This window comes from Alexandromys fortis, unplaced genomic scaffold (genome assembly GCF_014885135.2).
Source record: "Alexandromys fortis isolate MF-2015 unplaced genomic scaffold, M_Fortis_MF-2015_v1.1 scaffold_13, whole genome shotgun sequence".
NCBI lineage: Eukaryota > Metazoa > Chordata > Mammalia > Rodentia > Cricetidae > Alexandromys > Alexandromys fortis.
The window spans coordinates 7,396,359-7,421,288 of record NW_026067908.1 but is presented as its reverse complement, the minus strand read 5'-3'; the positions used below and the strand labels follow the sequence as shown (position 1 = coordinate 7,421,288).

Genomic DNA, 24,930 nt, shown 5'->3' with positions numbered 1-24,930 from the left:
TAATGACCAGCTAAAAAGGAAATCATCACTCTGGAGAAGGATACAACCAATTTGACAAACAAAACCCAGTCAGTGACAGAGGGTGCTGAGATATTGTCTGAGAGAATTCATGTTGTTAAATGTATTCATCAAAATCTGTTAAACAGTTGTGATAGATTAATGGATAGGGTGTCTCTCCAGGATGGTAATAAATATGCCATAAAAATTATGGCTAAGGATGAGATGTTATCTTTACTGGACCGACTATACCTTGGAATCCTCAATGAGGGCATTAGAACAAAACACCAGACAGGAGATCCAGACTTTACAAAAGACAGTGGTAAAAACATTAAAACAATTATCAAAATTGATGAGCAGAGACAAAAGGTACAAAGACAAAATTAAGCCAGATCAGTACATACCAAACTCCAGGATGGCTTACCCAGAGTTCTAACCGCCTATCCAGCAATCTCCTCAGAAAGATCATCTGGCACCAAGTACCTAAGGTAGTCAAAGAATGTACATGGGAACCTAGATGTGTGAGTGATCTTAAAAAAAGGAATTAAACAAGCAATAGTTTCTTATGGTTTACACTCACCCTTTGTTAGGAAATGTGGGCTTCAAGCAATGAGGCTACCCCACATTATTCAATTAATCTCAGCGGTCCTAGAAATGGACCACAGCTTCTCTAAAAATGTTATTGGAGAAAAGAGGCAAAAACTTTTAAAGCAGAGAAACGCAAAAAGACTTAAGATTTCCCAAGATCAAATTCTTGGTGTGGGACTTTACTTTGATTCTCACGACCAGGCTCTTTATGACAAACACACCTTGTCCCTATGTAACACAGCAGCCTTAAATGCTTGGGACAGGATTCAGGAACCAAAAAGAAAATTAAATCATATATTAGGGTTAAACAGGGACAGAAAGAATCCTTTAGTGACTCTTTACAAAGATTAACTAAGGCAGCACAAATAGGAGTAACAGACCCAGAAGCTAAATATGTACTAATTGAATCTTTGGCTTTTGAGAATGCCACCTTAAAATACAAAAAGATCCTTGATCCTTTAAAGGTTAGATCAACATCAATAGATAAATGGATCTTATTCACAATGAATGTTGAAACATTTGAGTATAGTACTAAAGCTTGGGTAGGAGAAACAATTTTCAATGGTATAAGGAGACATCAAAATGTCAAATAAAATAGGATATCTCAGAAGGGATTATAGCACATCCTTCAACACAGAAGAGTAATTACAAGAGATTAGGAAAGATGGACACAGGAGACTGAATTTGATCCTCATGTATCGGAGTATCAAACTAAACCCTGTAAGATGGTCTTAAAGACAAAATCTGAAATAGTGCAGAAAAAATCTATTTCTATAATGATATGAATGAGTTTTAAATTTATGTCTTTCAAACATGGCAAAATGATATAAATGGAAAAAACACAGAATGCTTAAAGCAGCATTATTCATGATAATCAAAGTACAAAAACTTTCCAAATGTCTATTAACAAAAACAAATAGTGCAGACTTAATTTAACATGGGACTGAACAAATTACAATTATATGCAACTACAGACAAAAAGCTCACAAACATAATCTCAAGTAGAAGAAACAAGATATAAACGATTCTGCTTCTAAAAAGTTCAAAGGGGGTGCAATTATGCATGGGGGGTGGCTTTTAGTGGGAAGAAAGAATGGAGGCATTGACCAAAGGGAGCTCCAGGGATACCAGTCATTTCTGTGGCTTTTTAGAAGCAGTGTTAATGGGTGGTGTTTATACTATCAGTACCCCTGTAAAGAATGACGAGAACAATGAGGATCTTTTTAGAATAGAGGATGCTGTGGTTGTCAATGAGAAATGTCCCCCATTGACTCACATTTTGAACACTTGGTCCCCAGTCGGTAGTACTATTTAGAAAGATTGTGGAATCTTTAGGAGTTGGAGTTTTTCTAGAAGAAGTAAGTCATTGGGGGTGGGCCTTGAGGTTTTATTGCACAGCCTCATTTCCTGTTTATTCCCTGCTCCTGAATGTACATGCAATGCAGCCAGCCAGACTTCTGACATCCTCTCCCCTTGCCTGCTGCCATGTCTTCACCACCATAATGGACTGTAGATCTCTGGAACTAAGTCAAAATAAACTTTTCTTCCTTGCATTGCTTTTGTCAAGGTATTTTTTCACAAGAAAAGTAAGTAGGTGGGGTGTATAATTTTAAGTCAGTTAAGAGCTCTTAGAGGCCCTGGACATGATGGTATATACCTGGCTTCCCAGAGGCAGATAGAAGGATCACCCCAACTTCATTCTACATAGTAGTTCTAGGCCAAACAGGGACATCCAATGAGATTCCATATCAAAAACACTAGGACACTGAATCAATATCTAAACTATGGCAAGTCCAAGGTTACTAAATCTATCAGCAAGCTGGAACTTGGTGCAGAGATTGGCCCAGTTTGTTGGCCTTTACTCATGCCAACACTAACTCTGGGAATGAGTCAGGAGTGATCTGATGTACATATGCCCTAACTCCTACCGTCACCAGACTCCTGCCAAAATAACACAAGGCTCCTTTCTTCTTTGCCCATGATGAAACTGTCTCACTGATTTTCTCCAAATTTCCTTTTCATGAAGTCCTTAAATTCTCTGAAGATTGTTCTAACATGGAAGCAAAAGACTTTTATTTTTGGCCTATGACTAAGCACCATACTAAGAACTGTATGGGCATATTCCATTCTCCAAACTCAGACGGAAGACATGTAGCATCATGCCTAGGCTGCAGAGAGCACACTAGGAACCGAGAGGACATATGAGCATGACAGCACATGAAATGCTAACACAAGGAACAAGGTGTAGCAGGAACAATAAAAACCCAGAGACAGACATTGGGGTTCAACCTGAAGATTAGAAAGGCAAAACAGCAAACCCCTAGAGAGACCTTTTACCTCTACAAATCTTCAAACCAAAGGGCAAAACCCTGTCTCCATGACTCCTCAGACTCCACACTCCACTGAGTTCCTGTCTCTTCCCCTTTATATTCCTTTCTCTGTTCAGCCATATGGCTCCTGTCTCCACCTCCCTAGTGCTGGGATTAAACATGTGTGACTCCCAAACACTAGGATTAAAGGTGTGAGCTACTATCACCTGAATCTGTTTCTGAATTATCTTGTGTATCCCAGGGTATCCTTGAACTCACAGAGATCCATCTGCCTCTGTCTCCCAAATCCTAAGATTAAAGGTGTGTGCCACCATTCCCTGGCCTGTAGAACTGACTAGTGTGGTTGCTATGCCCTCTGATGTTCAGGCAAGCTTTATTTATTAAAATAAAAATAATAGACCACTATAACAAGGAGCTTATTTTAGCTCACAGCTCAAGAACACGGATTAATATGGTAGGAAGTGGGATGGAGAGATGGCTCAGAGGTTAAGAACACTGCCTGATGTTCCAGAGGTCCTGAGCTCAATTCCCAGCAACCACATGGTGGCTCACAACCATCTGTAATGAGATCTGGTGCCCTCTTCTGGCCTGCAAGTATACATGCAAGCAGAACACTGTATATGTAATAAATAAATATATTTTTAAAAAAATATGGTAGGAAGTCATAGCTGCAGGACCTTGGTGGCTGCTCAAACTGCTCCGTGGCGACAAAGCTGAGATCTGAATGCTGCAACCCCATAATCTTTCTCCTTATTATCTGGTCCAGGACCCTAGGCTATGAAATGGTGCTGCCCACATTTCGTGTAGGTTTTCTTACTCCAGTTAAACTACTCTAGAAGATCTCTTACTGACTTGTTCAGAACTTTGTTTTCATGGTGATTCTAAATGCTATTAAGTTGATAAACAAGATTAGCCATCACAATCCCACTTATTGTCAACCTGACACACAAACATAGCAGGTTAAGTCATAACCTTCCACCCCTTGTCCTCAGCCTCATGGGCATCTGATAATGCAAAATGTATCCAATCTAATTTTACAAGTCCTTATAATCTTTACCAGTTGCCACACTGTTTAAAATTCCAAAGTCCAAGCTTCTGTTGAGACTGGAGGTAATCTTTAAATGTGAGTCACTATAAACTCAAAGTTACAGTCTTACAATACACAAAGACACAGAATAAACATGCCCATTCCAAAGAGAGCTCTGGGGCACAGCGAGAAGGACTTGACCGACACAAGACAGAAAATTCATCAGGGAAAACAGCACATCCTAAAGCTCCACTCTGATTGGATTTAGGGGATCATGGTGGAATCATTTGGGCTCCAAGGAGTTTGGATGGCCTCATCCCTCAATTCTGCTGAAGTACATACAGCCCCTCTTTTGAGTCAACAATCCCCCTCCATGCCTACAGTTTTCTTCAGCAGAAATTCCATAGTAGCATCACCCACACAACAGGGTCTTCACTACAACCTTGATTCCACCTCCACAGCCTCATGTAGTGACCTTGCAGGACCTCCTAACTTGAACTCCGACCCTGGCACACATTGCCTGTCCTTAGTGGCTCTCTGGAGGTCTGTGGTGCAGACTTCATAACCTCCTTAATCGTGCCTCTTTTATGCCTGTTAAACCAGTATGCTGTGGACAATGCTGCCAAGTCCCACAGCAGCTTGGACTAGAGCCTGACCTTTTGGACTATAGTTGTACTGGCCTCTCTATGCTGACTCTGAGGGAACACTTTCCTAGGAAATCGATTCTGGTCTGGGAACCCTACAGTATCATTCTTCGTTTAGGAGGGAGCTTTCATTAGAGCCTTCTGTGAGCGAGGTCTTGCCCTCTGAGTGCCTTTCCTATTGCCCCAATGCTGAGCTCCAGTCTCTCTTTTGTGGCACTCATCTCCTTAACAATTTCAGATGCTTTGGTTTTGTTTTGGTTTTGGTTTTGCTGTTTTATTTTGTTGTTTGTTTGATTCTGTTTTTCAAGACAAGGTTTCTCTGTCTTGGAACTCACTCTGCAGACCAAGCTGGCCTTGAAATTAGAACTCAGAGATCCACATGCCTCTCCTGAGTGCTGGGAACACTACCACCACCACCACCACCACCTACCAGACTTTGTTTTGTTTTGTTTTGTTTGTTAATCATCAACCTTGTCTGAAACCTGATTCACACATTTCCTCCCCTAACTTCAGCTTTCTTATCTCCTCTCAACGTTCTGCTCTTTCTCTCTGCAGACTTGGGTTATGCCAGTGAGCAGCAACCATAACACAGTCTGAATGCTATTCCATCTGGTTAACTTCCCCTGTCAAATGGATTGGTCCATAATGTTCAGCCTCACTCAGGTTCTCAAGAAACAGGTAAAATACAGCCAGAATTGTCTACTAAAATATTGTAAGACTAATCCCTAACCCAGTTCCAGACAGACTCCTTGTTCACCTCTGACATCTCACAAGGCAGGCCTCCTTTGTCCACATGTCTCTCAACATTCCTGTCTTCCAAAATCCCAACAGAATGTTCCATTAAATTCTGCTCACAGCCCTTCAGGCCCTTTTTAGCACACAGGTGCAAACTCTCCACAGTCCTCCTGCAAACCAGTTTCAAAGGTCTAAGAACCACACTCCTGGGTACCAATTATATGTTTTAGTTAACTTTCCTCATTACAATAACCAAATTCCCAATGAAAGTAATTAAGAACAAGGGGTTTATTTTGGTTTATAATTCATCATGAGGGGAAGTCATGGCGGGGGAGCTTACAGCAGCTAGTCACATCGTATCCACACAGAGATGGATACCTCAACTCAGAAACTGGTTTCCTTTTTATTCAAAGAGGACCTCACCCCATGGAATGGTGCTGCCCACAGCCAGTGTGGCATTCCACCTCCACCTAACTTTAAAAAGCCCAGAGAACTGTTTCCACAATGATTTTAAATCCCATCAACTTGAAAAGCTTTACCAACACAGACAGGATGGTGTATCCAGGGCCCAAACACAAAACTCAGAATAGTTTACCCCTAGATCGCCAATGCCTCTTTTGTCATGTATCAAGTGTCCCTGTCACATCTGCATGCTTATCACACTTGCATCTTATCACGTTATCGCAGCACGTAATAATAAATGAAGCCATGATGGAAGGAAGGACACTGGATGAGAGTAATCAAAACGAGCCACTTATTATTCCATCAAAGAGCAAGGTGGAGATAGAGCTGTGCCCTTCGTTGTGAACCAGACACAAGCTGAGATTGGAGAAATAAAACCTGCCTAAAACTACTCTGACAGTCCCATAATAATACATATAGAACCGAGTCAGTACTGAAAGGATGAGTCCACACATCCCAAAAGACCTTTCTCAATCGGTTGTTTTTACCATGTGAGTGTGGGTATTTATTTTTCATTCTTTCAATCAGTAAATATTGTTTGACTGAAGTATGTAAAGAATTGCCTTAAATGCTGAAAATAAGCAGAAGTTGCACTCTGGTAGAGAATATAAATAATAAGCAAGCATATGAAATAATGTTGGTTCAATGGCAATAAATTAAGAAAATAAAGCACATAAAGAGAAAAAACACAGGCTATTTTAAATCAATCAGGAAAGGCCTGAGGACTTTTTGTTTTTTTAAATAAAAACTCTATACTTAACTTCTTTAACCTCAAGGTATATTGATTTCTACTTTTTTGGGAGGTGGGTGGGGGGTTAAGACAGAGTCCCACTATGTGGCTCTGACTGTCCTGGAACTCACTAGGTAGACCAGGTTAGCCTTGAACTCACAAAAGATCTACTTGTCTTTGCCTCCTGAGTGTTGGGATTAAAAGTGTGTGCTACCACACCTGGCTTTTGCTTTATTTTTTTAAATCTTTATTTATGCTGGTTTTAGACTGTAACTTTAAAATATTTCTTTAAAACTTAAATGAACCTAAAATCCCATTAAAAAATAGCTTAATATTTACATAATCACTTATGGTACGACATAATCAGAAAAAGTCCACCAGTGTAAAAGAGATTATTTTAAAATGCTAGAAGATACACTCAAGTCACGGATAAAGGATCTAACGTTTTCTGCCTGTGCTCGCTCTGGAGGACTGGAGACCCTGCGGGAGCATGACCACCAGTTCCTCATCACATGCCTCGTGTTTTTCCAGCTCCAGTCCTGTGTCCATTTCCTCCTGCAGTTCCCACTCAACAACTTCATCTCCGTTTCCTTTCCAGTTCTACGAATCCCCCCTAACTGCAAGAACGGATTTTCTTCTAATGTATTAAACAAATATAATTTCAAGTTCCATAAAATCTCTTATAATGAGTTGTGGGATAATTTAAAATTCTCTACAAAATAAGAGACATAAAACTAGTTTTCACCTCATGGGCCCTTAGGTTTCATTTTAATGATTACCCCTGATATTGTAACATGCATCCTTGACTCACTAACGTCTAGCACAAATTTGGAGTTTTGCTTTTCTCAGATAATGCAAGGACTTTAGAACACATCGGGCTACTCTCACATTTAGCTTTGTATTTAATTCCGACATATATTTTAAATCTTAGAGGATGAATTTTTGTTATCTATTACCTATATCTAAATAGTTATCTATTTAGTTACTGCTGTCAGTCCACTCCAGTGCCCTTCATTTCCTTTTGGGCTTTGTGGTGGCTTGAATAAAAATGGCCCCCATAGGGAGGGCACTATTAGGAGGTGTGGCCCTAAACTAGTCGTGGCCTCGTTGGAGGAGCAAGTCCCTGGAGGTAGGCACGAGCAGGCCAACTACTGCTTTCAGCTGCCTGCAGTTCAGGTTGTAGGGCTCTCGGCTTCCTCTCCAGCACCATGTCTGCTTGTTTGCGACCCTGCTTCCCACCATGATGATAACAGACAAACCTCTCAACTCTAAGTCAGCCCCAGTTAAATGCTTCTTTATAAGAGTTGCCGTGGTCATGGTGTCTCTTCACAGCAAGAGAAGCCCAACTAAGACTGGTTTCTTGCTTTCATTTGGGATTACTTTCTCACTTACTGGATGATTCACTTTGGTGTTTCCTTTACTGTGGCTATGCTAGCAACAAATCCAAGCTATCCACTAAAAACAAACAAAACATGTGCTACTTTATTTTTAGGCTTTATTTTCCTCCCATCAAATGGCAAACATTGGGAGTTTATTTCTTTCACCTCTTACCTTCAAAAATCACTCCTGTCTACTTTCTCTTTCCCCTCAAGACTGTGCAATACCCATGCTGTGACAATCACTGGTCTTTCCTGAATCCAAAGTAGTGTTTATCCAACAGTAAATGTTCTAACTCTTAGTTTACTTGGTGTTCAACGATGGATTTAGGACACAGAGTATCGATATAATGTGATCGCACAAGTCCTTAGAACACACAACTGTTACTTCCTAGCCCAGTTTTCACACAAGGCACACTAGGTTGTGACACTCAATGAGTGGATCCTGTCAGCTCTAGCAAGAGTCTCAAGTGGGAGCCATGTGTATGCACTATGAGCAGACACCTTAACTGGAAGCTGGAAGTAGGCTTCGGTTTCCTTATGATTGTGCTGGTAAAAAAAATGGCCTTACACTTCTTCCATAGTTCCTCCAGCCCAATGTCAATTACCCAATGACAGGTTATTTTCATAAAAATGATGTTCAGGGGCTGGCAAGATGAATTAGTGTTTATAGACTCTTGCACACAGGCCTAAAGACCTGAATTCAAAGTTCCTCACATCTCAGCCAGGTGGTGGTGGCGCACACCTTTAATCCCAGCACTCGGGAGGCAGAGGCGGATCTCTGTGTGTTCGAAGCCAGCCTGGTCTACAAGAGCTAGTTCCAGGATAGGCTCCAAAGCTACAGAGAAACCCTGTCTTGAAAACAAACAAAAACAAAATTCCCGACATCTCACAAGTTGGCAAGGCAGAACTGATTCTCAAGAGTTGTCCTCTGACCTCCAGACTTTCACCATAATAGGTACTTGTATACACACACACACACACACACACAAACAATAATAATAATAAATAATAGGCCAAGCGGTGGTGGCACATGCCTTTAATCCCAGCACTCAGGAGGCAGAGGCAAGTAGATCTCCGTTAGTTGGAGGCCAGCCTACTCTAGAGAGCAAATTCCAGGACAGGCTCCAAAGCTACAAAGAGAAACTCTGTCTTGAAAACTTAAATAGGGCTGGAGAGATGGCTCAGTGGTTAAGAGCATTGTGTGCTCTTCCAAAGGACCGGAGTTCGATTCCCAGCGACCACATGGTGGCTCACAACCATCTGTAATGAGGTCTGGTGCCCTCTTCTGGCCTACAGACATATATGCAAACAGAATAGTGTGTCCATAATAAATAAATAAATATTTAAAAAAAAACAGAAAACTTAAATAATTTTAGATGTTTGGTAGACAAACTGAATAAGCATATTTATCTTAGTATATATCAAAAAAAAAAAGTTTCTTTAGAGAAGGAAACCCCCAGGAATGGAGAGATGCCTCAGCAACAAGACCATGTACTGCTCTTTCAGAGAACCTGGCTTCAGTTCAGATCCACTTTGTATGGATCACAACTGCCTGTAACTCCAGGTCCAGGGAATCTGACATACTCTCCTAGCCTCTGTGGACACTGCATACATATGCCACAAACCCCTACACAGAGACACACACATACACATAATTATTTTTAAAATATCACTTAAGAAAGGAAAACCTAAGGCTATTTTTCTCTTCACACATACCCTACAATTAACTTTTTCTGTAGAGGTTCCAATAATAAATAGAGAGGACTTTCACTGTGTTCCAATTTGTGTCTCATGCATTCTTTCCATTCTTTGTCTCCCTATGGCCCAATCTGTTAAAACATCTAGAAAGTTCTATTTTGATGACTGCATTTTTCTGTTCTACAAATTTTCTTTGTCCAGTAGTGGGGGGGGGGGACACACTTTACCTGAACATATGAGTAAGTTAAAGTTCATGTCTGGTAACTTTAAAATATGAATCACTTTCATGTATTTCCTGTTACCACAGAACTCTCCTACAATGCTGAATGTCGTGTGTGAACATCTGTAGAGACCCCACTTGACTTTCTTTCCTTTACAGAAGACAGGAAGTAGACATTCTTAGTCTGGGATTAAACAGATCATGAAGAGAATTTTTCATCTTCCAAGTATTGGAACCATAAACTCACATGCTTACCAAGGAATTAACTCTATCTTCTCCTCAGGACTAGACCTGCTCAGGTCTCTCTTCTGGCTATGGCTTGAGTCTCACATTTACACCTCACGTATGAGCAAACCTCTCAGAACGTCAAGTTCACGCCAGAGGATTTTTCTTCTCAGAAGGTTTCCTTGAAATAGTTTTGGCTGCCTTCAAACAGATGGCTGTGGAGTTACTTGGGGTTTCTCCTCCAGTTTTCTAGTTGTTCTTAGGCAGAAAGTTCATTTCATACAAGCTATAGTCAGGGTAGACGTCAATAACACTGGGGGAAATGAATGCACAAAGACAGAACGCTAAAGCTGACAAGCACATCACAGGCAGCTATGCCTACCTTCCACGGAAACTAGGTAGTCTGCGGTAATGAGCCTGCTGGATGACCATCTACACCCGAGTAAATGGGTCAATAGCAAATCTCACTGATGCATGGTACAGGTGCCTGGAAACAACCCTCACTGCGGCCCATAATGCACCTCCTTGCATCCGTCTATAAAAGGTTGCACGCACACTTGTGGAGTTCTCCTAGAGATGAAGCTTACTGTCAGAATGAATCACAGCTGGCTATATTTTTTCCAAGCTGTAACACCAAGAACTGAACCTATTATTCCAAATTTGACTTAAAGTATGATGAAACAAAACTACAACTGCCAATCGATATTGTCTCTGCACATCTGTTTTCTGCCTGGAAACAATTTTATCATTTAAGCATTCATAATACCTAGTCCTTGAGCTTGTGGTCACCTTAAAAAAAAAAAAAAAAAAAAAAAACTCTGAGTCTTTGGAACTACTATCAATTGTTCCATTCTTTATGCAGCACCTGTGTTTTGGTTTGGGTTTTAACCTAAGAGCTAGATTTGACACTTGTTCCTACTGAATTTCACTTTTCTGGGTTTTATATAGCAATCTAAATATTCTATTCAGTTAAAACAGTGATCTATTCAGTTAAAATAGTGATATAGTTTGTCTACTAGTTACTTCATCTAGCTTTTTGCCACCCTAAACAGCAACTCTTATTGGACCTAAGGTCATGTCAAAATCGTTTAAATAAACTCAATTGTATGAACTAGAGAGATGGTTCCGTGGTTAAAAGCATCTACTCCTCTTCCAGAGGACCTCAATTCCCCGCACCTCTCAGGCAGGTCACAACTGCCTGTAACTCTAGCTAGAGGGTCCAATACCTTTGGCCTCTGCAGGCACCTGCACATACACCCAGATACACATAACTAAAACTAAAAATAAATTAAGACAATTCAAGTATAAAGAGAGCATGCCCTTCCTGATCGTACCTGACTCCTCTGAGGACAGTAATTCAACAGCAATAAACCATCCAGAGCACGTTTTATCTTAATCACAAAGCTACTATGAACAACAGCCAACTTTCTTGCTGAAATCAACTGATAGTATGCAGTCTAGTTGTGAGATTATCTAACAACTCACAAAGCACTGGAACAGGCTATGAAGAGAGGACAAATTGGAGAGAAGATAGGCTCATCATATCATAGTAACTTAAGACATTAAGTAGGAAACAAGAATCATTTAAGCAAATTGTGGTAACATTCTCATTTCATTTAAATTAGTAAGTCGGCTTTTTGTAGTAGTGTCTATAACCACACTAATAACAATAATATTATTTGTGCTAGTCAATATAACTAAGCACAGGAAATATACAATATATACTGGCGGCATTATGGCATTGCCTTGGGAGGACCGAAATCAGTTCTGGAATCTCATGCAGCACCAACTCAAGCAGAGTCAAGAAGGAAAACAGAAACAACGCATACTAATAGAACTGCACAAATAAAGTAAGAATTTAGAAAAAAGAATTGGGGGTATAAGTAAACATTTAATTTCATTATCCTTCCACTATGGTAACCATTTTTAATTGGTTGATGGAAAATTTACAATTTAGAAAAAGACAGAAGTACCGAATGCACACATACAGCTCACTGGGTTTTAATAATACATAAAATGACAATAACCCAAAGAGCAAATATTTTAATAACAAAGCACACTAGCATTTGGAATAAGAGATGTAAATTTTGTTAAGTGTTTTTAGCTACATACAAGGCTGATTTTAAAAATCTAAGATTCATTGAAAGAAAGTATTTTTAGAACTTTAAAAGCAAAGGCACCACCAAACGAAACAAATGAAAATCTATCAGAGGCGAGCACCATTAAACAAGTCTCTGCTTAGGCAAGGAGACTGCTCCCTTGAAGCAGGGAAGAAGGTTTCTATTATTAGCAGAGATAAAAACTCCCCGAAATTCCTTCCTCACTAGCACCATGCTAAAAATAAGATGGTTTACCACACATCAAAATAAATACTGCTTTGCATATTCACCTCATTTGCCTAAATAGAAAAGTACAAACCTGATTCATAAACTTTCTCTCATATTTGGATCTCAATGTGCTAAGATTTGCTCTCATTGTTACAGAACATTCAGTGTTGGTACCCACTTACTAATTATCTCATAAAGGATTTGAGATAGATCTTTCTGCTAGATCAAATTAAATTACCTACCTGACTTCAAAAATTAATTTTTTTCTGCAAAAATATTTTCCCTATCATTATGGAAAGCACAGGGATCGCAGGGCATTGAGGTAGTATCACTCAGCAGAGCATTCCCTCAGCTGGCTAGAAGCACAAGAGAAGCCACAGTTTGGCCTGTTTTTACTCACGCAGTGACAGCAACAAAAATAAGGAAAAGCAGCCCCGTGTCAGCACAAGAACATGACAAGGTCCACGGAACTGAGCCCTGATCCCCTCTGGGGATTTAGGACACGGTATTCTACATGAGATGAACACAATGTGCCTTCACACTTGCCTTCGTGAGTGGGAGAGCGTGAAAAGTGAGCAGTGGCTACACAGCTAGGAATTTCTCAGCCTCTTTATTCACAAATTCCTCTCATCAAATAAAGTTCCATTCTTGGAACCAGATCACAGCTAATGCTCACAATGTAGCTGTGAATATGAGGGCCTCTGAGCTACGTATTTCCATGTACTTCTCACAGCTGTGTAAGGAACTATGAGTTTGGCACATGCCACCACACCTGACTCGTGACAGGCCAAGTTCCGCACTGCGTCATCCGTCTCCAACGTCTGTACACTGAAGAGCATGTGCGTGCAAGTGCCATGTCTCTGCAGACATGCCCGGCACGCATATACCACTTGTGACAGAAGACTACTCTGGGGATCGATAAACCCAAATGTACATAGCATAGTAATTACAATATAGTTTATAGTTTTTAAAAAACTTATTTCCCTTTGCTATTTTATTTTTTGCTGTCTGCTTTATTTTTGAGGCAGGCACTGACTGTGTAGCCAAAGCTGGACTGACACCCAGGATCCTCCCATCCTTAGCCTGAGTGCTGAGATCCTGAGTGCTGAGATGAAGACCTACACATTGCCATATAGCTGTGCTTCCCTTTGCTTACATCTGACATATCCGTATTCCCACTCTATTCTCAACTAATCTGATCTCTAGTAAAGCGAGGTCAGCAATTAAATACAAGTAATTTCAAGTCAATCTCATTTCCAAGTCAGGTTACTGCCGACTTTGTCAAGGTCCTTATAAGTTTAGAACAGAAAGACAAGGACAGAGATGGAACTGTTCGGGGCCTTCAGACTATCAGAAATAAAAAATAAATCTGAAGAAAAACATAGGTGTAACTTGTAGTCTTCCAAGTGGCCATTTAGAACTTGTTATTTATATTTTGAAATGTTTCATTTCAAAAATAAATGGGGAACTAGTGAAATATTTACTTATTTCCTGAAAGCTAGGTCTCATGGATAACTACCTGAAAAGCCGAAAGACCAGTGTTCTAGGCACTCTGCTGACTAGACAGATGGACCCGCGAAGCACCTACTGGTGCACAAACATAACCGTTCTCTCACAGGCCAGCCTAGCGGGCTTCACCTTGAAAACAAGTGCTTCTTTTTAAGTTAATAATTGGCATTACAAGTATAAATCTCCTTCAGCCAGTCTTTGCCAGTCATATACAAAAGACCTATTCTAGTTCTACCACCTTTAGGTAAGTTCGAGAATAACAGAGCATGTCTAACTTACAAGAGTTCCAAATAATAGCTATTGAGAGAAAGCACATAAAATGGGCCTCGCTCCTCTCTTCCACATCTTTTTTATTGCCACATAAAATTTGACAATCCACTATTAAGGTTTTATAGTAGAGATTAATTTTATAAAATCTAAATCTAGAACTATTAAAAACGTATGAGCTCTCAGCAAAACATGCTGAGACAAGTGGCTAACCACACAGTAAGGCCACCTTCAGCTTCACCGCATACCATACTTAGGAATGAAGTCACAATACATACTTAGGAATGAAGTACAAGTAAACGCCGGAACAATCAATTATGCATAGGAAAACATAGTAAGCCACAAATCTTTCAGACCTCCTAGGCAAAGATTTTTTAACTATGGTATCAAATATTTGACACCCCACCTCCAACGTTTTTCCTTAGAACTCACAGATATGATCCACTTTTTTTAAAATGACAAATTTGAACTCGGAACTTCAGAATTTTTTTTTCAAAAAAAAAAAAAACAACTAAGAAAATGAAAAATCGGTCTGAAGCTGTAGCTCTGCTGACAGAGCGATTGCCTAGCCCGCCTGAGAACCTCTTACATGGGGCATGCTGGCGCATGCCTTTAATCCTATCACTTGGGCAACTTATTGAGTTTGGTGCCAATATGGGATACATAAGTTCCTAAGAAATGAATGAAGACGGGCGGGGGGGGGGGAGGTCCTACAAAGCACAGAGAATCATATTTGCAACACATATTCAGCAAGAAACTTGTAGCAAAAGTTTGTTCATTATTTTTAAATCCTTTTAATTCAGCTTAAAAGTTGATGAGCAACTTGTCTTAGCCTGTCTTCCACTGGTATCCAGCATATTTGAGAGGAGGTAAGTTATTAAATGAGGCCGTTTATTTTGGCTAGTGGGGACAGAGGTTGGGAAGCCTACCAGCATGGTGCCAGCATCTACTCAGCTTCTGGGAACAACTTCATGGTTCCAGAAAAGTAGGACACGCAAGTGCATGGGAAAGCCACAAACCACAAAGGGTAAAGTTGCTTTATAATCACTTCTATCCCACCATTACTTAACCTACTAAAAAGAAGCACTTGTTGGGAGCAGTGAGACCCCAGATCCTGAATTTCTTGTAATCCCCTGATCAGAGTGCCTACAGCTGCTCTGAGCACGAGACCTTCAGGAGTTCCTGATGGCAGGAGAGTGGTTTCTGATGGGTTTGGCTGGGGCGTGGCTATCGCTATATGATCTGCCCCTGAACACAATAAAGGGGACATTGTTGGGGAATTCAAGGATGACCCATGTCGCTGTCTGTGTGTCTGTGTATTTTAACCTCCAGCCCCTTGCCCGAAGCTCGAGAACTGGGTGCCAGCGCACAGAGCGCAGACACTGGGGGGGAGGGGGGTTGCGGTGCGTGGCAAGCACTGATTCCTCTTAAGAACCTAATGACCTCATAAGGGTCCCAGCACCTTTCAATGCAATGTAGGAATCAAATTCCAATACAGGATAAACCCTATTCAAGTCATATAGCACACCCCAACCAAAAATGGAGCAAATAGCTAGGTTGGGGGTGCACACCTTTAATCCCAGGACTTGGGAGTCAGAGGCAGGCAGCTCTCTATGAGTTCTAAAGTTTTTTTTTATTTATTTTATTTATTTATTATGTATACAATATTCTGTCTGTGTATATGCCTGCAGGCCAGAAGAGGGCACCAGACCTCCTTACAGATGGTTGTAAGCCACCATGTGGTTGCCGGGAATTGAACTCAGGACCTTTGGAAGAGCAGGCAATGCTCTTAACCACTGAGCCATCTCTCCAGCCCCCGAGTTCTAAAGTTTGAGGCCAGCCTGGTCTACATAGCAAATTCCAGGACAGTCATATCACATAGCAAGACCTTGTTTCCAAAAACAAAAGCAAACAGAAAAAACCACCAAAACAAGTAATATGCAAATTTCATCTAAGAAAATGTGTATGATAGAAAAATAAATGAAAAGATGGACAATACCATTAGTCACTAGTAAAATGCAAAGTTTAAACATAAATGAGCTATTTCACACCAAGTGGAATAGCTGTAACAAGTCAAACAGTAGCAGGTGTCAGTAAAGAAACGGAGAAAAATGTTGGTGGGGATACAAACTAGTACAACAGTTTGTCAGTCTCTCAAAAAGTTAAAAAAATAAAGCTATGATAGGAACCAGCAATTCTACTCCTAATCATTTATTCAAGATTTAAAAAAAAAAAAAAACATGTCCCCATCCTTAAGATTTGGATATGAAGATATGAATTGTTCCCCAAAAGTCTCTAGTTGGTGGCACTACTGACGGGGAACGGTCTATGAGGACTCTGTCTTCAGTAACAGACTAACCCTTGCTGTGCTCATAGCATGAGGGCCTGACGGGGTGGTAAGAGAAAGTAGGAGGTGGCCTGGTATTTGGTGAGGTGCCACCTATGCTCCCTGTCCTGTGTTCTGCCTCATGACAACACAGAACAAGGAAGGACGCACTGAAAGCTCTCAAATGTGGATGAACTGTATCTTTCTTCCCTTCGCTTGTTTCCCAAGTGTTTTCTCAAGGAAACAACACACGTCCACACACAGACTGCCCGTGACTGCTCATGGACGTACTATTTGTAAAAGCGTTTAATGTCAAGACAATGTCCAGCAGCTAGTGAATGTGTGGGAAGGGGAGCGGTGCCACACACATACAGCGGGAGACTACTCAACAATAAAAGTAACCAATTAGTGAGACTATGCTAGGTATGAACCTCAAAAACATTGCTCAAAAAGCTAGACATAAGAGGCTCCACACTCAGCAGGGTGGTGGTAGCACATGCCTTTAATCCCAGGACTCGGGAGGCAGAGGCTGGCAGATCTCTGTGAATTCAAGGCAAGCCTGATCTACAGGTGGAGTTCTAGGACAGGCTCCAAAGCTACAGAAAAACCCTGTCTCAAAAACCAAAAAAAAAAGACTCAATAATCCCAATTCTTAGTTTCCAGAAAAGACATTTTATACATACTAGCCATAGATTAGTGGTATCCAGGATTATGGGTGGGAATGGGTTTAACTGCAAATGGGCAAAATGATGTTCTACAGCTAAGCTACAATGACAGTTGTTGTACTTGGTAAAATTACTAAAAAAACTGTTTAACTGTACACTATGCACTTCAACTGTATGCTGTATACTAACATTCAGTGACTTTATGCTATGTAAAGCATACCTCAATAATGTTTTAATATATACATGTATGTGTGTATATATACATACACACACACATATATATACATTCATGCCTTGGCTAGGGGAGGCGCTCATGAAGGTGCACTCCTGGCAGAGAAGCTACTAGAAGCTGACAGCTGCTCATGGGGCTGGGGGTTGGAGACTAGCTTTCTTCAGATGTGACCCCTAATAGGTTGCCCACATTCCAGTGGTTGGCCCTATACTCACGCACAGTCTGGCGGCACCATGTGGGCTCAGGGGTTGAAGAGAACATAAAGTTGGAAGGGCAAAGTGGTGGTGGTGGTGTATGAACGAAGTTGGAGGGGAGAGAGCGTGGGGTGGATTTAACTAAAAGCACATTATATAGAAGTACAAGACTGTCGAATGACAAGTAAAACGTATTTTTTAGATGCTCACACTTTGTTTCACCTGTCCCTTAAATTAACTGAACTACTGTAGTTGTACTGATTACAAACCACGGGTCTGAGTTTAACGTCTGTCATAAATCACCCTGACTAAAAGCAACATAATGGGGAAAGGGTTATGTTTTAACTCAAAATTCTAAGCTCTGTCCATTTCAGAGACGTCAAGGAAAGAACTTGAAGCAGCCACATCCGCAGTCAAGAGCGGAGAGAAAATACATGCATGCATGTTTGTTCATGCCTGGGCCTCTCTCTACACTTCTACATCCAGGACCCAAACTCAGGGAATGGTGCTGCGCAGAATGGGTGGGTCTTCTCACTTCAGTTAATATAACCAAGACAATTCCCCACAGACATGCCCACAAGCTACCCTGATCTAAGTGATCCTTCATTAAGATTCCCTTCCTAGAAGAGTTTACCTCACATGACTCTGACAATTAAAGGTAATTTATCACGATGGGTGATAATGGCACACACCCCAGGTGATAGTGGTACACGCCTTTAATCCTAGCACTCGGGAGACAGAGGCAGGGGGATCTCTGTGAGTTTGAGGTCTACAAAGAGAAACCCTGTCTCAAAAAACAAACAAACCAAAAAAAAAAGCTCTTTAGGGACAATCAAATAATGCCAGGAAAGTTCCAGCCACACTCATTTTTCTCAGAAATCAAAGGTTCCTTCTGTTACATTTATATTTTAGGAAGCTGGTGCTCAGAACCAGAGAACATAACCTAAATAGATTTAAATTATCCTTTGACGATGGGCTGAGCCAACAAAAGCACTTAACAGAATTTGAGAGGATATAAGGCGAAGTTATATAACTTACCCTAAAATGGCAAAACAGCAGTTTGGCTTAACCGTGTGAAGTCCTAACAAAGCAGTTCTCAGCAAAGATGTTGCTAACATCAGTAATCTCTGGATCATCATCATCCCCTGACTATCCACTTTTCTCCCAAGATCCCGACTCAGCTTCATCTCAACGTCACAGCCTTTCACAAGACTTCAAAGAATTTTCCAAACAGTTTAGGTCTTTACAAAAATGTGACCTCTTCATTATAATCTGCCAGCTTCACACAACTGCCCTTCCTTCAGCTATTATCCTTTCGTGAATGGTTGGGGAGACAGGCTTCACACGTGTGTTCTGATCGCAACGGGGGAAGATAGGCTTCACAGGTGGAAGATAGGCTTCACAGGTGTGTTCTGATCGCCACGGGGGAGAGAGGCTTCACAGGTGTGTTCTGGTCGCCACGGGGGAGATAGGCTTCACACGTGTGTTCTGATCGCCACGGTAGAAAGCCCAGGTTTTGTTCTTCCTAGAACTCTATTGCCTGGAACAGTGCCTCGCAAGCTAAGAGCGCTCAATAAGTGTTTTCTCTTTGTACAAATGGGTATTAGATGTACCAAGAAAACGGGTGTTAATCCTTGCTGAAATGACAAGTCTCTCTCTCCTTTCTGCTTCTAACCTCCAGTAAAGCAAACCTCAGCACGACATTTCTGGACTGTTTACCCAACGTTTATTCAACACCGAAGAAAGCTAATGTTTCACTTTTAATTCTCAACTTGCTACCACGCGTTTTCAACAAGAGCTGTTAAAACAGGTAATCAAGCCCCATGCGACTCTTACGAACTAATAAGAAAGCAAAGGAAAGTTTAATACTTAACTAGTAAGTACAGTGTGAAATTTCCAAAGCCGTCTGTTTTTTTGCTAAGCCCCAGTTGCAATCCTTTCGCCAAAGTAAATAAATAAATAAAAACCTCAAAAATACTTGCCTAAGCAGTTCTGACATCTTCGGCCCCAAATTCCAGCACAAAGGAACGTTTGGCCAGCCCTGACCCCAGAAGCCTTCCTCGAAACAGTTTACACACACCAATCAGCCCGCAAAAATGGGGGACCCCCAAAGTGCTGCCCAACTGACTGCATTCCAGCGTTTCACACACCCAGCAGAAGGGACCCTCCCCCCCTCACCTCCTGGCTCAAGCAAGGGCCCCCAGTCAACTCCACCATCAAAAGCCTGTACCAGGGAAGAATCTGGGGAAGGCAGGGGCCTCTCAACAAGGCCAAAATTGGAGGGCGTCTCGGATGTCAGACCCTGAATCTGCCAATTCTCTGTGACCTTGGGCGTGTCGCGGAAGCCTTGGGGCTTGCGGTCTCTCACCTTTAAGGTGAAGACCGCACCCTGACCGCGCCACATTAAAGGATTGAGGCCACAGGTGACGCTCCTCGCAGGGCACCTGGCAAGAGTGGGAGACCCACTCCCAACCCACGGGTGCGGTGACCCCCATCCTCCCCATGCTTCAAAGCCCTTCGGACTGGGCCAGTCGCCCAGCTCTGCAGACAAATACTCTGAGGGGTAGAGATGGGAACAGGGGGCTCGAAAGGACCGCCGAGGCATGGCCTAAAACGCCGCCCCCCCTCCCCGACCCACGCCCGGATGCAGCGCGAGGTGCCGGGGCCCCGGCTCGCCCGCGGGCGCTCCACCTGCCGCCCGGCCTCCCGCCCGCGTCGCTGCACTCACTCTTCACTTTGCCGAAGGTGCCGACGCCCAGTGTGTCCCCCAGCACGTAATGTCCGATCTTCACCCTCCCATCGTGCTTCTGCTTCTCAGCCATGTTCCGTTCCGCGCACCGCCTCCCTCGGCCGCGGGCCCTCAGCGTCGCCGCCGCCGCAGCCACCGCCGCCTACCCACAGTGCAGCGGGCCCGGGGGGCGGGACGGGGACGCCAGGGGCGCGGGGCGCGGTGGGGCTAAGAGAAGCCGGGGCGCAGGGGGGACGTGGGCCTGGGTCACGGAGCCGCGGCGCCCCGAGGAAAGTCCGTGGGAGTGACGCTGGGAGGGGTGAATCTGAGCGCGGCCGAGACGGAAGGAGAACCTGAAGAGAAGTGGGGGCGCAGGGGTGCAAACAGACTTGCCTGGGGCTGGCAGGGGTGGACTCGGGTGGGCGGCCCTCCCTTACCCCCTGGGATGCGCCTCCGGTCAAGGCTTGTTTGTCTGGGGACATTCCAGTCTCTACCCTCTTCAGATGGTGGCCCATTATTTTATAACTCACGCTTATTTTGTAGTTTCTAGTCGTGTTATTGTTAGGTTTCAAAACCGGGACAAACGGCGAGCCTGGGGCCGCCTATTAATGAATCAGAGGTGATGCTGGCCGCCAGGTTGTCCCGGTATTTCTCCATCCCCATCTTACAGGCTCCTCCTGGCTGACATACCCCCGCCGCCTACCCTGAACTCTGCAGCCCAGAGACTGGGCTGACCCTTATCCTCAACTCCTCTGGCCCCTATATAACTCAAGACATTTTGGCTACACTGATCCAGGCTCCTCTCTTGCTCTCCCTCCCACCTCTCCTCACATGGCCATGCTCAGTATGGCCTTGTTCATTCTGAACCCTCCCAGACGTCTCTGCCTCTGCCTGCCTCTGTCCATTTTTGTCTACAGTAAACCTTTTCCACCGTTCTTAGTTAGGTTTTGCATTGGTGTGAACACACACACACACACACACACACACACACACACACACACGACCAACATGCAAGTTGGGGAAGAAAGGGTTTAGTCTGCTTACACTTCCACAGTAGTAAAACTGCTCATCATCGAAGTCAGGGTAGAAACTTAAACATGGCAGGAACCTAGAGGGAGGAGCTGGTGCAGAGACCATGGAGGGATGCTGCTTAGTAGCTTGCTCCCCATGGCTTGCATGACTTGCTTTGTTTATAGAATTCACGACCATCAGCCCAGGGATGGTACCACCCACAATGGGCTGGGCCCTCCCCCATTAATCATTAATTAGTCATTTTCTTAATTTCTTTTTTTAAGATTTATTTATTATGTATACAACATTCTGCCTCGATGTATGCCCGCACACCAGAGGAGGGCGCCAGATCACAGTACAGGTGGTTGTGAGCCACCATGTGGTTGCTGGGAATTGAACTCAGGACCTCTGGAAGAGCAGCCAGTGCTCTTAACCTCTGAGCCATCTCTCCAGCCTCCCTTAATTAATTTCTTAATTAAAAAAATGCTTTACAGCTGGATCTTTATTCTCTGTGTGTGTGTCTCTGTCTGTCTCTGTCTCTGTGTGTGTCTCTCTCTTTTTCTCGTTTTTGCCATGGGTGTCAGGTCCCCTGAAACGGGAGTTACAGAAAGGTGCAAACTTCCACATGGGTTCTGGGAATTGAATTAGGATCCTCTGGAAGAACAGTCAGTACTCTTAACCCCTGAACCATCATGTCTCCAGCCCCTTACAACTGGATCTTATAGAGGCATTTTTCTCAGATAATTCTAGTTTGTATGTCAAGTTGACATCAAACGAGCCCCACATACCTAGGAGCAGTCATATCTTCTCCTTTACTTCTTTTCCTCATGCAGTTATGTAGACCATCATGTCATATAGATAAAAGACACCTTCTCCATGCAGTTATGTAGACAATCCGTTACATAGATAGAAGACACCCTCTCCAGCACTGTTGGTTTTAGCTGATTGAAACAAAATTGCCTAATAAAGTCACAGATACAGCCCTAAGTATATTTCAGCACCGGCACGTGTGAGCACATGTTTGTATGTACATATATGTGTGTGTACATGTATGAGAGATTGGGCAAGGGAAACGTAGTAAAAAGAAACATGAAAATAAGTTACCTGTTCCAGTAAACGCAAAACACAGGTAATAAAAGTATTGCGAGGAGCAAGAATGATATAAAAGCACAAATTAAAAATGTGTACTGAAGATGAAAGTGAAAGAATAGTAAGAGGAAAACAAAAACATAAATGACCAGAGTATTAGAGACGTGCAAATAACTTAACATTCAAGCAATCTTTCCCTCCCTCCCCTTTCCTCCTTCTCTCCTTGCTCTAATGTCCTCATTATTTAGTGTCGACCCATCTTTCCATACTTGAAGATTATTTGCTTCTTACTGCAGAAAAAGTATGAAGCTTCCTATTTACATTAGTTCCAATTAGCCATTGCCTGAACACATACACACACATATCAAAGCATTATAAACACTTGCAGTTTTGCCCATGAAAAAATAATTTTAAAACACACAGAAAAAGGATTATTTGCTATTTGGGGATAAATTATTAAAGGCTAGTCAAACATTTGTGACTCTGTGCATGCCAATAGAATTCCGTGATCACATTCCTCAAACATGAAATCTCAAGTCAGACTGTTTATATGTAAACAGTGCACTAAGAAATGTGTCTAACAAAGCTTGGTTGTCAAATAACTACTAAACATACATCTGACAAACTCATTCTCGCGTGTACACCACGGTAATCTGATGAGAGATGATCTCAGCTTATCAATTATAGACATCACAGCTGTTGAACACAAGCTATTTTTGTTCATTCTTCAGATCACCTTTCTTGCTGACAAGAGATCTCACTTAAGCATCTCAACCTAGCTGGCAAATTGTAGAGAGCTTCCCAGCTATTTTTACGGCTGAACTTTTAACCACTTAAAGGCCATTCCTTCACTAGACATTCAAGTGGGTGAGAAGACCAGATGGCTGCTGTGCTTTTTAGAGTCACATATGTATGTCTGTGTTGCCCTAATAACCCAGCAATGATGTTGAAGAGTCTTTAAATGGTGAAACTAGATGGAGAAAAGCTATAAATCTTCAAGCACATTGCAGTAGCTATTCGCCAATTAAAATGTCACTGTTGTTAAACCAACCTTAGAGTTTTATGGTAAACATAAATAATACTTTCTTGTTCGAGAAGTTAATTTAGGCACAGTTATTTGCCATCAAGGGAAGTTATTGTCCCCCGTTTCGTAGATGTTGAAAACTTAGTTCCCCCCTCCCAAGGCTACAAAGCTAGAGGCAGAGCAGCAGGCTCAGATCAAGTTCCAACTTGTCCTCTTCCTTGGGTTTCCTCACGGCTGAAATCATGCGGTACTCTGAGAGCAACGTATTCACAGCCAGAAGCCTGTTCTCACATTTTTATTTCTAGAGCAGCCCTGTTTTCAAGCCTGTGGGCGCTTTATTAGTGGGGAAACGGAATGCTACATGGGTGAGACAAACGGAAAAGTCTCCATTTTCTGTTGTGCTCTGACCTTCATATATGAGTCCATGTTTGCTGCACCCTCCTCATCAGCAACACAAAGCTCCCTATAGAGGTGGCTCTGTGTTTCTATCTGCTTATACCCCTAGGAGATCTACCTAAGAATATTGCAAATGCAATATATCCTGTTTTGTTATCTTGCAGCTGATGTTTTAGGGTTGTTATTGTTTAGCACCAGTAGCTAAGATTCCTATCCCAGGAAACTACTCTGTTCTGATCGTTGCTCTAACTATTGCTGCCTTAACTCCCTACAACTGGACGTTTTTAAATTAATTTATTTATTTATTAAAAATTTCCACCTCCTCCCATTTCCCTCCCACTCCCCCTCCCCCTCCCTCTCCAGTCCTAAGAACAGTCAGGGTTCCCTGCCCTATGGGAAGTACCAAGGTCCTCCCCCCTCCATCCAGGTCTAGGAAGGTGAGCATCCAAACAGGCTAGGCTCCCACAAAGCCAGTACATGCAGTAGAATCAAAATCCGGTGTCATTATCATTGGCTTCTCAGTCCGCCCTCATTGTCAGCCACGTTCAGAGAGTCCAGTTTGATCACATGCTCCATCAGTCCCAGTCCAGCTGGCCTTGGTGAGCGCCCATTAGATCAGTCCCATACGATTGGACCTTTGCTGTTATTTGCCTTCAAATATTCTAAAGCAGAACCTGAATGGGTGACAGGAATACTACTAGAGCAGAGGTTCCCAACCTTCCTAATGCAGCGACCCTTTAATACAGTTCCTCATGGTGCGGTCATCCCCCCAGCCATAAAATTATTTTCTTTGCTACTTCATAACTGTAATTTTGCTACTGTTATCAATCATAATGTAAATATCCGTGTTTTCCAATGGTCTTAGGCAACCCCTGTGGAAGGGCCATTTGACCCCCAAAGAGGTTGTGGCTCTCAGGTTAGGAGCTGCTGTGCTAAACTAAGGTATGACAGTAAATCTCACTGGTGTCATAAGAGACAGCAAGCCTCTCCAAGTTCAGGAAATTTTTAAAAATATACTAACTATCCAACGTACATCTATAATACTCATATTTTACATTTTTGTCTGTATTATCTTTGTTTCTTCATGTTTTGTAATTTCTTAGTAGAAAGACTGGAGAATTCTACCT

General features: G+C 42.4%; 1 protein-coding gene across 2 annotated transcripts in view; it reads right to left on the bottom strand.

The window, feature by feature from the left end:
* The window catches only part of Prkaa2 (protein kinase AMP-activated catalytic subunit alpha 2), a 55,651-nt gene extending 35,086 nt beyond the window's left edge, over positions 1 to 20,565 (bottom strand). The window contains exon 1 of one of the 2 annotated variants that reach the window (XM_050136343.1): positions 20,284 to 20,565. In XM_050136343.1, coding sequence (XP_049992300.1) covers positions 20,284 to 20,377 — 94 coding nt within the window. In that variant the 5' untranslated portion in view covers positions 20,378 to 20,565. The remainder of the gene's footprint in view (positions 1 to 20,283) is intronic. The other variant, XM_050136344.1, reaches the window with a different exon arrangement.
* Positions 20,566 to 24,930: the final 4,365 nt, after the last annotated feature.